Source organism: Meleagris gallopavo, chromosome 2 (genome assembly GCF_905368555.1).
Source record: "Meleagris gallopavo chromosome 2, MGAL_WU_HG_1.1, whole genome shotgun sequence".
Lineage (NCBI taxonomy): Eukaryota > Metazoa > Chordata > Aves > Galliformes > Phasianidae > Meleagris > Meleagris gallopavo.
In genome coordinates, this window is record NC_139405.1 from 27010020 (window position 1) to 27022972 (window position 12953).

The 12953-nt window shown below is 45.8% G+C and overlaps 2 protein-coding genes and 1 long non-coding RNA gene across 7 annotated transcripts in view; 2 read left to right on the forward strand and 1 right to left on the reverse strand.

The window, feature by feature from the left end:
- RBKS (ribokinase) overlaps positions 1–4749 on the forward strand; it is a 66458-nt gene extending 61709 nt beyond the window's left edge. For both annotated transcript variants that reach the window (XM_085219402.1, XM_085219403.1), the window contains one exon: positions 3446–4749. In XM_085219402.1, coding sequence (XP_085075528.1) covers positions 3446–3619 — 174 coding nt within the window. In that variant the 3' untranslated portion in view covers positions 3620–4749. The remainder of the gene's footprint in view (positions 1–3445) is intronic.
- On the reverse strand, positions 4676–10431 carry MRPL33 (mitochondrial ribosomal protein L33). Its single transcript, XM_085219405.1, has 4 exons — positions 10323–10431; positions 9796–9814; positions 7086–7192; positions 4676–4988 (listed from the first exon to the last, which is right to left on the reverse strand). Exons 1-4 carry the CDS (start codon positions 10342–10344, stop codon positions 4939–4941), a joined length of 198 nt encoding a protein of 65 aa, XP_085075531.1. The 5' UTR covers positions 10345–10431; the 3' UTR covers positions 4676–4938.
- Positions 10432–10541: 110 nt separating this feature from the next.
- The window catches only part of LOC104909656 (uncharacterized), a 45091-nt gene continuing 42679 nt past the window's right edge, over positions 10542–12953 (forward strand). For all 4 annotated transcript variants that reach the window (XR_014882037.1, XR_014882040.1, XR_014882038.1 and 1 more), the window contains exons 1-2: positions 10542–10770; positions 11845–11992. This is a non-coding gene — a long non-coding RNA (uncharacterized LOC104909656). The remainder of the gene's footprint in view (positions 10771–11844; positions 11993–12953) is intronic.

Below are 12953 nucleotides of genomic sequence, written 5' to 3' on the forward strand. Positions count from 1 at the left end.
CGGCTGCAGGGCAGGCAGTGGTGCACCCCTTAAGGAGTGCTGAGCAGATGTGACACAGAGGGGTAACACCCACAGCATAATCCAGTGTTGCAGTGTTGCGGAGTGATATAAATAAATAAGACAGGAATTCTCCAAGGCTTTCAACAGAGCTGGGCATCTCTGTATGGCTGTGTAGTTAGGCTGCACTAAATCAGTGTAATACTTGGGCTGCATTGGTTTGTGCACTGCTGTGAATGCTCCTAGGAAACCATAAGCTTCGTTACAAGCCAGACAGTTGATCCTATGTTAGAGTGCAGTTTTTTACAGTCTTTGCTGTTGATTTATTCACTGAATGAAGAGTTTTGAGTTACAGGCAAGCCTGACGGATCTGTTGTTTTGCTGTACAACACACTGTCCCTTTTAGGATTTGGCAGCATATTCTTACAATGTCTTAAATTCAGTGAAGTGATGGCATATATGTAGGGCGTACCTGACTGCGACCACCCAAGGAAGGTTTTCTGAGGCTCAGGAACAAGGTCAGGGCTTCAGGAGCCAACAGCCCTGACAATTCCTGCATTGCTGCCATTACTCTTCCCCAAGAGGACAGGGTAGGAGGGCGAGGGGCGATCACAGGGTCATCCAGTACAAAGGCAGTGCAACTGTGGCAACACTGGGAACTGCAGCTATTGCACCTCGGCCTCCAAATATTTTTGGTGAACGAGTCATCTTATTGTAGAAGTGAAATGCATCCTATTATTCTGGGCACGACTGATTGAAAAACGCTTTACTTGCTGGAAATACTGTTGAACAATATAGTTTCCACTTACAAAGCAATTTCTATAAAAAGCTTCTCAGGGTAGCATCGTATAAAAATAGTTACACTAAAATTGTGAACCAGCTTCTGACAAATCAGGGCTAACAAAAGCTAAGGTATAAATAGAAGTGTTTTCGTGGGTTTTCTCTTCTCTAGAGGCACAGAATCTCAGTCAGTGCTGGATTGTAATAAACAAAAATGCCCTTTTCCAGACACACAGGAAAACAAGGGCCTTCCAGACTCGTGGCTCAGAATATAAATAGGTTTTAAAAACTGCTGCAAAACCGTAGCACTTAGTGGAGACCATAGCATTTGCATTTTAGAACTGGGCACACAGTATCAGCCTGATTTTATGATCTAGTTATTTATTTTATTACATGCAAACTGGCATCCCCTGCTTTACAAAAAGGTCAAGTAAGTTTTATTTTTATAATAATGGAATGAATTGACTCCAGGCACTCGAGGATATGAGGATTATCTCAAAGTCTGCAATGTATTAGGGTTCCTGGAATACAAATACTGAGGAATGTAAAACATTACAGATCCCGTGTTTGTATTTTGTCGGTGAGCAGAATAAATGCATCTTACTGGTCATTTTCAAAATCATTATTCTCGCAATTATTCTTTTTTTGGGGCTGGTATTTTGCTATCTCCACTAATAATAATGATCAGAAAGACAATGCTCCATCCTGTGCCACTGCCACATAGAATTTATGTCATTTGATACCAGATATACTGAGTGCTCCTCATTAAAATAATATCTGGCCACTTACATTACGAAGTGATCAACTGTATGAGAAATATTTCACGTAACAATGACAAGGGCTTCCTGCGAGCACTGCAGCACAACAGATCTACTTGTAGAAATATTACTTCTATCTGTAACAGAGGTGCCAAAATAGCTTTAATAATTAATCATGTGCTGATTAGATTATAAACTCTGGGATGGGCCAGAGATTTCTGTATTATGTATCAGACAAAAGATACTGGCAATGCTTAACTAGCAGTCACCTGTTACTGCTCCACCTGGCATTGTGGGAGCGCTGCGGGAAGCAGGGCTGAGACAAAAGTCTCGCAGACCTTGATAAAAACCCTCCCTGGCCCCTGGTCTGTTCAGCAATACAGAACTGTTGAAACAGCTGCTGCCACAGCTGCATGCTGCAGTTACCAAGGTGCCGTTTGCCAGGCGACACCCTGCATTGTGCCCCACTGCAGAGGCGAGGGCAGAATTGAGGCCAGGAGGGCGTTAAGCAGGGAGTTTCCTGGCTGGAACAGCACAAACAAATGCTGCACAGGCACGGGCAAGCAGAGAGCGGCACGGCACAGGCGTGGGCATATCTGTGCTCACCTACATCAGGGCTCCTCTGCAACTGCCATGCTGCTCTGCCCCGTCAGCTGCTTCTAACAGATTGCTGTGGAAATGGTATTTTTTGTGGAGAATGATATTATGTGCAGCTCATTCCATGGTAAGTATGAACTTAATAGTGAGAGCCACTAGAAGTGAAAATTGGAAAATTACTTCCTACCTCTTAATTTCCAGTTAGAAGTTTTGCTCAGCTATCTTAACTGCCTTTTTCCAGGCCCTCTGCTCTCATTCCATGATTCTGGCAGCCCTCTGTGTCCTCAGAAGGGTTTATTAGAACTACAGCAGCAAACCCCCAGGGGAGACAATCCTTACGCTGGTCCTCAAATAAGATAGCACCAGCATGTACAGTGCTTTGCTGAGATAATAGTATGATTTAAGCAGAGACCTGAGAGCAGCTTCATGCTACCAACAGCTGCTATCAATGTGGCCTCTGAAATCAGGCCACCTTTGGGGGATGGAAGGGTGTTGCTTCAGGAGGAGGGAGGGACACTCAACGACATGTGCAAATGAAGTTAAAAGTGATTCATCTTGCCAGTTGTTCAAAACGCTACAGAACAAAATAAGAATTATTGTTAAAAAGGATTCAGGAGGCAAACAGTTGTCATTCCCCGTTGGTCAGAGCAGAACTAGCAGCAGCTCCCAACAAAGGCCTGGGGACAGGCAGCTGAAGAGCTGCCAGAGCCCAAGGTGACTCAGCACAGGTGGCAAAGCGCACCCCAGGAATAAGATTGGTTTGCATGATAAGACACAGCACAGACCTTTGCCAGTGGGAGCTTCTTAATGAAAAACAGCTAAAGTCTGGAGGCATCAAACTGTACCGTTCTGCAGCTAGGAAATTTACAGACACCACAAGCCACGTGGCTTTTTTTTTTTTTTTTCCTTTTCTCTGTCTCTTCTACCACTGCCCTTTATGAAGAACAGAAGTTAAATAAGAAAAAAATAGCTTTAATGAAACATTCAGGTTGAGAAATCAGAATCAACATTCCAACAACAGGAAGTTTCAAAAGCAGTGTTTACAGCAGCACTTTTGCTGAGCTGTAGTACACTTGCCTTTCTTTTCTTTAAACCGTATTATAGCACATACCTCGATAAAAACGTTGGGTTTGGAGTGTGGTATTAGTTTAGAATTGCAGCATTTCCTATGCATAGAAAAGTGAATCGAACTCAACTCTTGTATGATTTCCTGACTCCTTCAGTCAGTGCTACAACTGTTGTCTTTCCAGTAAATGTGTGTGAATTGTTTCCCTGTGCGAGCACGCTTAAACTTGTTTATTGTTTTATTCTAGGGAGCTGGAGACAGTTTCGTGGGAGCACTGGCCTTCTACCTGGCTTACTATCCCAAGCTGCCCATGGAGGAAATGGTCAGGAAGTCTAACTACATTGCATCAGTGAGTGTCCAGGCATCAGGGACACAATCTTCATATCCTTACAGGAAGGACTTGCCTCAGGACCTTTTCTAATTGATATTGTCTAGCTCAGCGTACTGATTTTATCTTATCCCAGACAGCACTATTCTCCTGACTGCACAGACGTTCCCCTCCGCTGACTGGAAAGACCAGGAAAGTCTCTTTGCTTATTTGAAAAATCCTATTAGTTCCTGTTCTGCAATAGTAAAGATGGGGCTGGGATGGTTATCTTTCGAACACAGCACAGGAGGTCTGTCCAGCCCCACACATCACCCTTGAGCTACTGCCATCCCATTCAACCTACTATACTACATGGAACGCATACAAAGTTCACAGCAATGCATCAGGAGGGTACTGCGCTCCTGGTACATTTTGACTTGATTTTAATCAGACCTCCTGATATGTGATGCCAGGAAATGAAGCTTTGAGATTGTGACTTCAGTTCTCAGTTGCAAGCAGTGAAGTCAGTGTTCATCAGCACTCGGCTCACTGAATGCCCAGGGGTCATCTCCTCCCCAGCTGCAGCTCATCACACAGCTCTGGGTACTGAGCTCTGACACCCCTTCCTGCGTGCCTTGGATGGGAGCTGCAGCACTTATTGGGTCACTCACGGTGGAGGGAGCTGACAATGCTACTGAGCCCACCTCTGATACACATCTGTAGCCTAACTGCTGTAAAGCCTGCATGAGACAGCTAAAGGAGAAAACCCTCCAACAAAACCTGTCAGAGAACAAACCAGAAGACTGATGTGATAATGTATTTTCTTCATGACAAAAACCCAAAGTTAAAGCCCTGGCCTACTTACCTGACTTGGAATAATACTGCCCAATTAGCCGTGGTCACAGCTTATCCAAAAGCACATCTTATCCCACCTGCTGCCCACTGCTGCTTCCTAACCTAGGAAGGAGCTGCTGCAATGCTACTCCTCCTAGGAATGCCACCACTTCGTGGTCACTACTGTTCAATCTGTGGCTGGTAGGTTAGAAAAACTTGCAATCCTGCCATTGAATTCCCACTGTGGAAAATGTTAATTTTTATTGCCTTTTAAAACAATAGTTCCTTTGAAGATTAGAGCCTCTTTCACAATGGAAAACACAAGACAATGGGATCTGCCATTTATTTTTTTTTAATTGAGTACTGTAAAAATAACTCAAAAGATAAATAAATGTTACTGTGATGATCTATGTTCAGACATTAATAATTTTCTCTCTCTACATTGTTTTCTTCACAATGGCCTTCAAATCACAGGAGACGGTGATCCCAGTTCATTTCCTCTCTTTTCAACCCATGGTGCAGGATTTCTGAATCAGCATTCACCCTGTCCTCCCCCCGAACCATCCTCTCCTCCTGCATAAATCAAGTCCACTCATTGTTTAGAGAGAGCGAATCTTTCTCTTCTCTGTGAAGAGGACACGTTGTTTTGCTACAGAGAAAAAAAGAATCTATTAAGAACCCTGAAGTGTTAAGATCCAACTCACCAGGCCTACATCCCTTTCTCCTGGCCGGCTTCCCTGCTTAAATGAACTGTGACTGGCACAGTGCTGCTGTTAATCAACTCTTGATGAGGTTTAGTAGTGCTTTTGCTTTACTGCAAGTCATTTTTAGCTCCCAAGAGGTCCGTTTTACCTCTGTGAAAATAAGTATTGGGATTTAAGCGGCTGAAAACATTCAGCAGCTGCTCTGTGTGACTATTCTGAGTCACAGCTGTTTGATGTAGGGACAAAAATAGGTTCTTTACTGCTTTCTACTACTCGAGCTTCAGAGCCCAAATAACTACAGCTGACAAGCAGCATTTAGTCATGCTCACACATCGACTGACAAGCGAATGGGAGCCTGCCTCCAACACCTGATGTGGACCTTAGCAAAGTCAGCTCAGCTACACATTAAGCACAGTGGATGCACGACTAAAAGAGAATCCAAACAAAGCTCTACAACGCCATTTGAAAAGCACCACTGTTCTGATTACACTTCATTATATTCATGCCTTTGAAAGCAACGCAAGGACAATCCACCCAGTAACAGAATCACTTCTTCCGCCTAAAAGTTTCGCTTTAAGAAATACTCCAACTTAGTAACACATTCTGTTGTTGCACTTATGAGGTAGTGAAACTTGGGCACTACCACCACTACTTCACTAAAAGCTTCGTTCTGTGGAGGTCCCAGGTTCCTGAGAAGAACAAAACATAAGGTGATAATGCATGCCAAGTGAAAATGCTTCCTAACATATTCCTGATGTGAGTTGCTATCTAGACTCCAATTTGCTTCCCTTCACACATGCAAGCACTTTCTCACATCAATTTCTCACTTGTGCTCTACTACAGACTACAAAGAGCAGAGCTTTTTTTCTTAATTACTTCCAATTTCTTCCTTCAGCAACGTACTACACGTTCTGCAAAACAAGCACTACTTTGCCTGAGCTCTCCAATCTTCCCACAGTTCTGCAAGTTGCAAAGTTTCTGGAGGTTCATTTTGCACGATGTTCAGAAGTAGGAAAAAGAATGCTAACTTGAAGTTTTCTTATTCAAGGAATAGCCCCTGCAATCTCTTATCCTCCTTGGGTATGAAATTCAGGAAAGCCACAACCTCCATCAGCACAGGTACTTGGATGAGTGCATACTGCTTCCCCCTTACTTTCTCTCACTTGCCATTAAGCTCCTGGACTGTTAGATCTGGGCATAACAAGGCTCATCATCCAACAAAAATGTAAAATTATGTAAAAAAAAATAAGCCTGAACCACATAACTACCAGCCATAATTACGTCATTTACTTAGAAAAGCTCAATACATTGTTTATTCCAGACTTGAATCAATACTTTTTTGCATCAACTTTCCCATGCCATTTCTAGCCCTGTCTGGTTTACTTTCTGAATTTACCCAAATTAATCATTTTAACACTAGCTGCTTGCTGCTTGCTCCCCTAGAAGCTCGAGCTCTGTCACCTTTCAAAAACCTGGTGAGTAAAAGGCTTCTTGGGAACATTCTAAGCCCTGCCAAATCAGCTTCTTAAACTGGGAGAAACTACAAGGACCAGAGCAACATAAAAGAATCCACAAATCGTCATCTGGAGAGTGGTATCATTTGAGGAAGAACTTGTGCTTATCTCTTTAAAAGAAAAAGTCTATTTTGGATGTGATGGCCACTTTATTGTCTGGAGTACCCAGGGCAGCTGAACAGAACATTTCTATTGAAGCATGCTGCATGTTAGAGGTAACTGTCTAGCAAACCACACAAAGAAACAGAATGAAAGAACTCCTGTGTCACTTTTTTTTGGCATGGCTGTCAAAGACTCTGATGTGCTGGACAAGTCATGACTTTGTTTCAGTGCCACAATCTGTAAAATGAGAATAACGTTTACTTCCCACTGGAATGTCGCAAAGAACAGCAACTGTACAGTCATGTGAACATCAAACGTGTTATGACACATTCTGCTTAGATTGGAAAAATCCTGCTACAGTCAAACCTTTCACCCCAGACAGCCAGAGCTGTTAATACAAAGCAGGCTGCTACCCCAGATGCTTACCAATGGGATCGTATCTCAGCAGGACCAGCTTCTCCTGCAATCGGAGTCTCCTGACATTGAAACAGTAGCCAGTCTCTGCAGCACTTTTCATCCTCACCAAGATGTATCTGAAGTCACAGGAGGTATCTCTATGTCAATACATAGCACACAGCAACGGTCCCCCCACGTCTCTCACGGCACTGTCATAACAAAACTCTTTGTATAAGCAATCTGGCACATTAAGATATTTCATTCCAACTTCATGGATATTTTAGATGGGAGCTTTAAAACCACATGCTAACCTTTTTGTAACAGAAAAAAAAACCCACTACCCTACAAACCTGAAATTCTACCGTCAAGTTTAACTATAGAACTCCTGAGTAATTCTGATGAGAGTGAAGTAGCTCTTCCATCAAACAGGGTAAGGGGTGAGGGCAAAGAAGAGGAAAAAAAACAGAAAAGAAAGAAAGAAAAAAATAAACATACAGTTGAGTCACTGCATCTTAAATGATAATGGCAAGAAAGGAAGGATGATGACAAATTGTGGATAACACCATACCTCAAACTATCACTTCCACATGCAGAGAGGAACCGAGGAGATAGAATGGAACAAGAGGCACACAAAAAGGAGAAGCAGAGCCCCCTGGCACCCTCCATCTCTCTCCCAAGGAGAGGACTTGACATCAGCCCAGCCACCAGGAGCCCTTTTCCCTACAGAAAGACTCCGTGTGCATGGAGTGGGCTGGCAGCCCCTGGCAGCAGGGCAGAGGGGACTGAGAAAGTAGCCCCAGGCCCTCACCCTGACAGCCTTCCAAGACTTCCACAAAACTGGAGGGCATCATCTGCATTTCAAAAGGAAGGCCAAAGCCTTTAACCGATCTGCAAATTATGTCTTCATCTTCCACTGCAGTAAAGGGATGAACACAGCTCTGTGCACGGGAACTCAGTTCACTTTCCTGGATCTTTCAGCTTCCAGTACCAAATGTTTTGTCAAAATTAACTCTGAAGAGACACCCATCCTTCCTCACTTGTGCAGCTCTGACCACTGACCTCTCCTCAGCTATCCCTTTCCACGTTTGCAATTTAATTTACTGGGATTTAAAAATAAACAGAAGAACAGTGGATTCCCTCACATCAACTCACCGAGCATCACCTAGGGACTATCCCCAGTGAATGCCCACTCCTGCAAACCACCAAAGCTATGATGCGTAGCCCCAGTAACCACACAGCCTCCTTCCCTTCTTCCTTACCTACTTCCTCAAAGCCTGTGTGCAGTTTCCCCTTTCTGGAGGAATCAGTGGTATCAGGATGACCACGTGTTGAAACTCTTTTGCACCACATATTTGAGGCCAAGTCCTTTCTGAACAATACACCTCACTTCATAAGACTTACTGCCCAAAGAAGAGATGTGACCAGGAGCACAGGCAGAAAAGAACAGCGGAATGCCACCAGGATGTGGAGATAAAAATAGGGAGCATGGATGTACAAGTACTGTAAGGAGACAATATGTTCCTTATGTGTCTGCAAAACCACACAAAGAATGGGGCAAACAAATCACTACACTACTGATATTATTTTTCATCTCAAGAAAACAGTCTGCTTTGCTGTGATCATTTCTACGTAGAAAGGTGTCAAACTGCAGTCTTTCCTATCACATGCATATTTAGAAATCCCTAGTTTCAAAGATGGACAATTGCACAGAAATTCTGTAATGGAAGGATCTCTCTGAACATAGCAAGTGGCTCTTTTTGGGGTTGATCCTTTAAAAAAAAAAAAAAGAAATTTAACGTATTATAGTTTTTCAGGCTGTGCAATACTGAATACTTGCACAGAACGCAGTTTCAGAGAATAAGGCAAGAATGTATTGCTACAAACTGGTTCACTTTAAACCCTCGGTTTGTTGAGCTAAATTCCTGGTAAGCAGCATTTCGGATGCAAGTCATTTTCTCCCTATGCTCCTGTCTCCTTACACCTACAGTATAAACCAGCAGCGTGCAGAAAAGTATATATTCCTTCCCCTTTAACCCATCAGCTTTGGGTACAGGCCAAAGGCTGCAGTTAATGCTCTCCCAGAACGCACTAACATCTCCCCTCAGCTGAACTACAGAGCAAATCATAGAATGGCTGGGTTAAAAAGGACCGCAGTGATCATCTAGTTTCAACCCCCCTGCCGTGTGCAGGGTCACCAACTACTAGACCAGGCTGCCCACAGCGTTAACTGCCTGTCCACTGCTCACAAGCCAATATACGAATTCAGTACAGTGGGGAAACCTTCTGCATCCAGCCTGGAAAAGGCTCAGAGTACTGCCATGAATCTAGCATACAAACACGAAGATCTGCGCTGCACTTCAGCTTGTCCTCAGCTGAAAGAGTGTGAAAGGTCAAGAAGAGGAAGGCTGTGTGGTGATTTATAGCTTCTCCATAAAGCATAAGGCATGGAGGTAAGGATTCCCTGCGCAGAGCACCCTGGATGCTCAGCTCAGTGACGGCCCATAGAAAAAAACCTACCTCTGCTGCAATTTTGCAACCTAAGTGGCTTTTTTTACAGCACTCTCTACTCACCTGTGAGAAAGGCACACATGCTGAAGGGGCAGAAAGGGCACAACTAGACTCAGGGTCTGCAATTCACTCACATGCATTACAAGATTCTAGATGGGTGCAATATTTTGCTAAGTCGCTTGATAGAAAGCAGTAGCAGGAAATACTGGATGGTAAATAAATCGTCACTTACTTAGATTTGCTCTTGGCCACTGTTATTTTGCAGCACGAAGAAGTGGGGGGAAGAAAAAGAAAACAAATATCATTTAAACTCATTTCCTTTAAATGCAACACACAGAGATCAGAGCTGTACAGTCTGCTGCCCTGATAGCCCCAGAGAGAGCGTGCCAAGACATTTACTGTCACAGGAGTAAAACGAGTTGCCTATTTCCAGCTGCCCGCTCTCTTTCACCACCGTACTACCGCCACGTGCGTGTAACGGCAGCCTTACGGCCTTCCGCCTGACGGCCCGCCCGGCCTCGCGCCTCCAACTCGGCCCGGCAGGCGGCCGCGCGGAGCACGCCGGGAGCGGGCGGCACAACGGCCCGCTGGGAGCCGCAGTCCCGCCGCGGGGCCGGCTGAGCGGCTCGGGCCCGGCCCCGAAGGGAAGGTCACAACGCTGACAGCCCGTGCTCGGACCCGAGCTCACGCTTTGCCGGTGCCGGGGCCCGGCCCTCACCCTCCGCTGCTCCCCGCCCCGCGCCGCGCCACGCCACTCACGAGCTGCCGCTGTGAGGAACATAACGCCGCCGCCGCACGGCCGCCGCCGAGCCCCGCCCCCGCCACTTCCGGCCGGGATGGCGGAAGTGCTTCCGGGCCGCGGGAGAGGGCGCGGTCGTTGCGTGCCCCGCGGGGCGGGCGCGTGGCGATGCGAGAGTGGCCCGGCGGGTGGGGGCTGCCCCGTGGGCACCGGAGCGACGCTGCACGAAAGCGCCGGGCGGGGTGGCTGGAGGGGTAGCGAAGAGGGTGGTCGCGTCCTTCTGAGCGGCGAGAGGATGAGCTGCAGATAAAGGAGTCGTTCCCTGCTGCGGAGCGCGCGGGGCTGGCCGCTCTTCCCCTTCCCGCCACTCAGGCTGCTCACAGAGCATTCGAGTCCTCGGACACGCAGCAATGAGCAGGGCGGTAAAAATGTCAGCCTGACGTGCTCAGGTGGAAAACGGCGTGGAAGGTACGATGGCGTGTGGTGAACTTGACGCTGTGTGGCAGGAGAACAAGCGGCTCAGCCCATGGGGTGGGATGGCATGGCAAGGAAAGCAGCGTCACCCACATCCATTGCTTCCAATCGAGCAGTTCCACATGCACCTCTTAATGATGCGACATTTCGATCCTTACTGTTTGGCCTTCCAAATACAAATGGAGTAGGCGCATCGTCTGCCCGTGAATATCAGAGTGAGAACTTGCAGACGTTCGATGGTAAAACGTGAGCCCTGTGAGGCACTGCTCCTTGTGAGTACCTCAGTGGCAGCACAGACTGAAGTGCAGCAGAATTGCCAACTTCCTGACTTCACTGCCAGGAATGTAAACCAACATTAAAGATGATTTTTAAGAGAAATAGCAAGTTAAACATTTGTACAAACATATCATCAAATAGAGGTTGCACCGCCTCTCTCTAAACCTCTTGCCTGCTGGCAAAAATAAAACTGTTCCAGTGACATTTTCCCTGCTCTGCTGTGACAAGGGCTGCATAAATATAGGCACCGTGGATTAGAATAGACTTCAGCAATCTCCAAAATCCTTTCTAGCAGCCGCTTCTGCAGAGTTTCCCATAGCTATGGGAGCCTAAGCTGGGTACGTATGGGAGAGGGTGACAGTGTAGCACATCCCTGATGGCAGTAGTCTTTACAAACCCTGGGGAAGAGATGTGCTGGCTGGAGGAAAGGAGAGAGGATTTCTGACCCCAGCTCTGTTATAGATTTCCTGTGTGGGCTGGGTTAAGTCATGTATGTGAGGATCTTTGATGGCATGTGCAAGGAAAATGCAAATCTTTCCTTCAACTTTGCCTACAGAAAGCAAGAAGTGTGATGATCTGTAATGCCAGCCTAGATCATTTTGACACTTGCTTAAAGAGCAAAAGACTCGTGTCTCCAGTGGAGAAGCTGCTGGTGCCAAACCGATCAGTGTCACTCAGAATCAAACACAGCATCTTTTTTTTTCTTTCTTTTTTTTTTCCTAGCTAGAACAGCAATCGGATGTGTTATAGGCTAACTGATTTTCTTTTCCATTTTTATGCTTCACATTCTAGGGCAAATCCTCTGTTACTACCAGGAGCTGAAGAGGCTGCTGCTCTTGCCAAGAAAGTGTAGTCAGGTTGCTGTCACACATAGGACAGGCAAGGACTGATATCCAGGGCCAGCAGGAGTGATGCTTCTCGTGTGTGCATGGCACTTCAAGTAAGTCATCACAGGAAAACGTCAGAGCAGAGCTGAGAGGGGCAGCAGGCTGAATGTTTGCAAAGTAAATGTCCTATATCAGTACTGTATTTTTATATGAGTTACCGTCAACTAACACATGTAAAAACCAAATGCTGGAAACAAGAATAACACTGTAGAGCCTGGGAAAAGCTCCACCAGTCCTTCCTGGTTACCCACAAAAAACAGGCAAACAGCTAACTAAGCCAAAAAATGCGCACAGCTCGGCGAACATAGTTGTAAAACAGCCAAGCTATTTTCTCCTCCTTGCTTTCTTTTCCTCAGCTAGTTACAACTTAGCAGGCATCTTGCCGTCCGTGCTGCTAAACAAACACAGGCAAATCAGGCAAATCACTCATTCCAGACAACAAATGGATTTTTACATTCTTTCTGCATATGTGAATCCATTATCCTAAGAGGGCCCAGAAGAAAGTGGGCATTAGCTTAATGCAGCTCTGAAAGAGGAACTGTCCGGATCAGGAGAGCAGGAACGGTGGAAAGATCTGTCTGATTGCTAAATCACTTTAAGCCAGTGACCAAATCCATTTCAGCTGCTGGCCTGTTTGTGGCTGGTTTGAAGTGAGCTGGCTATGGCTTTTAGCCCAGTTCTTCGAGGTGTCTGTGTCATAGTATCACAGTATTTGCTGGCAAACTCGCAAACTGAAAAGCCAGGAAACCAACAGGCTTGCGTATCTCCTTCTTACCCTGAGAGCTCAGTCCCCCCAAGTGAGATATGGGGCGCTGGTATGCGGTAGGTCAGGGCACGGCTCCGTTTTCAGGGTTGTACCTGTTCCCTGCTTATTCTCAGCAGTGCACTGATCTCTGAATCTGTTCCTGGAGCTCCTTTCTCCACCACTGACGTCATTCACATGTGAAGGGGGAAGAACAAAGACGGCACTCGCCTGTTTTCTTGTGTGATTTTTCAATACCCATTTCCCAATCC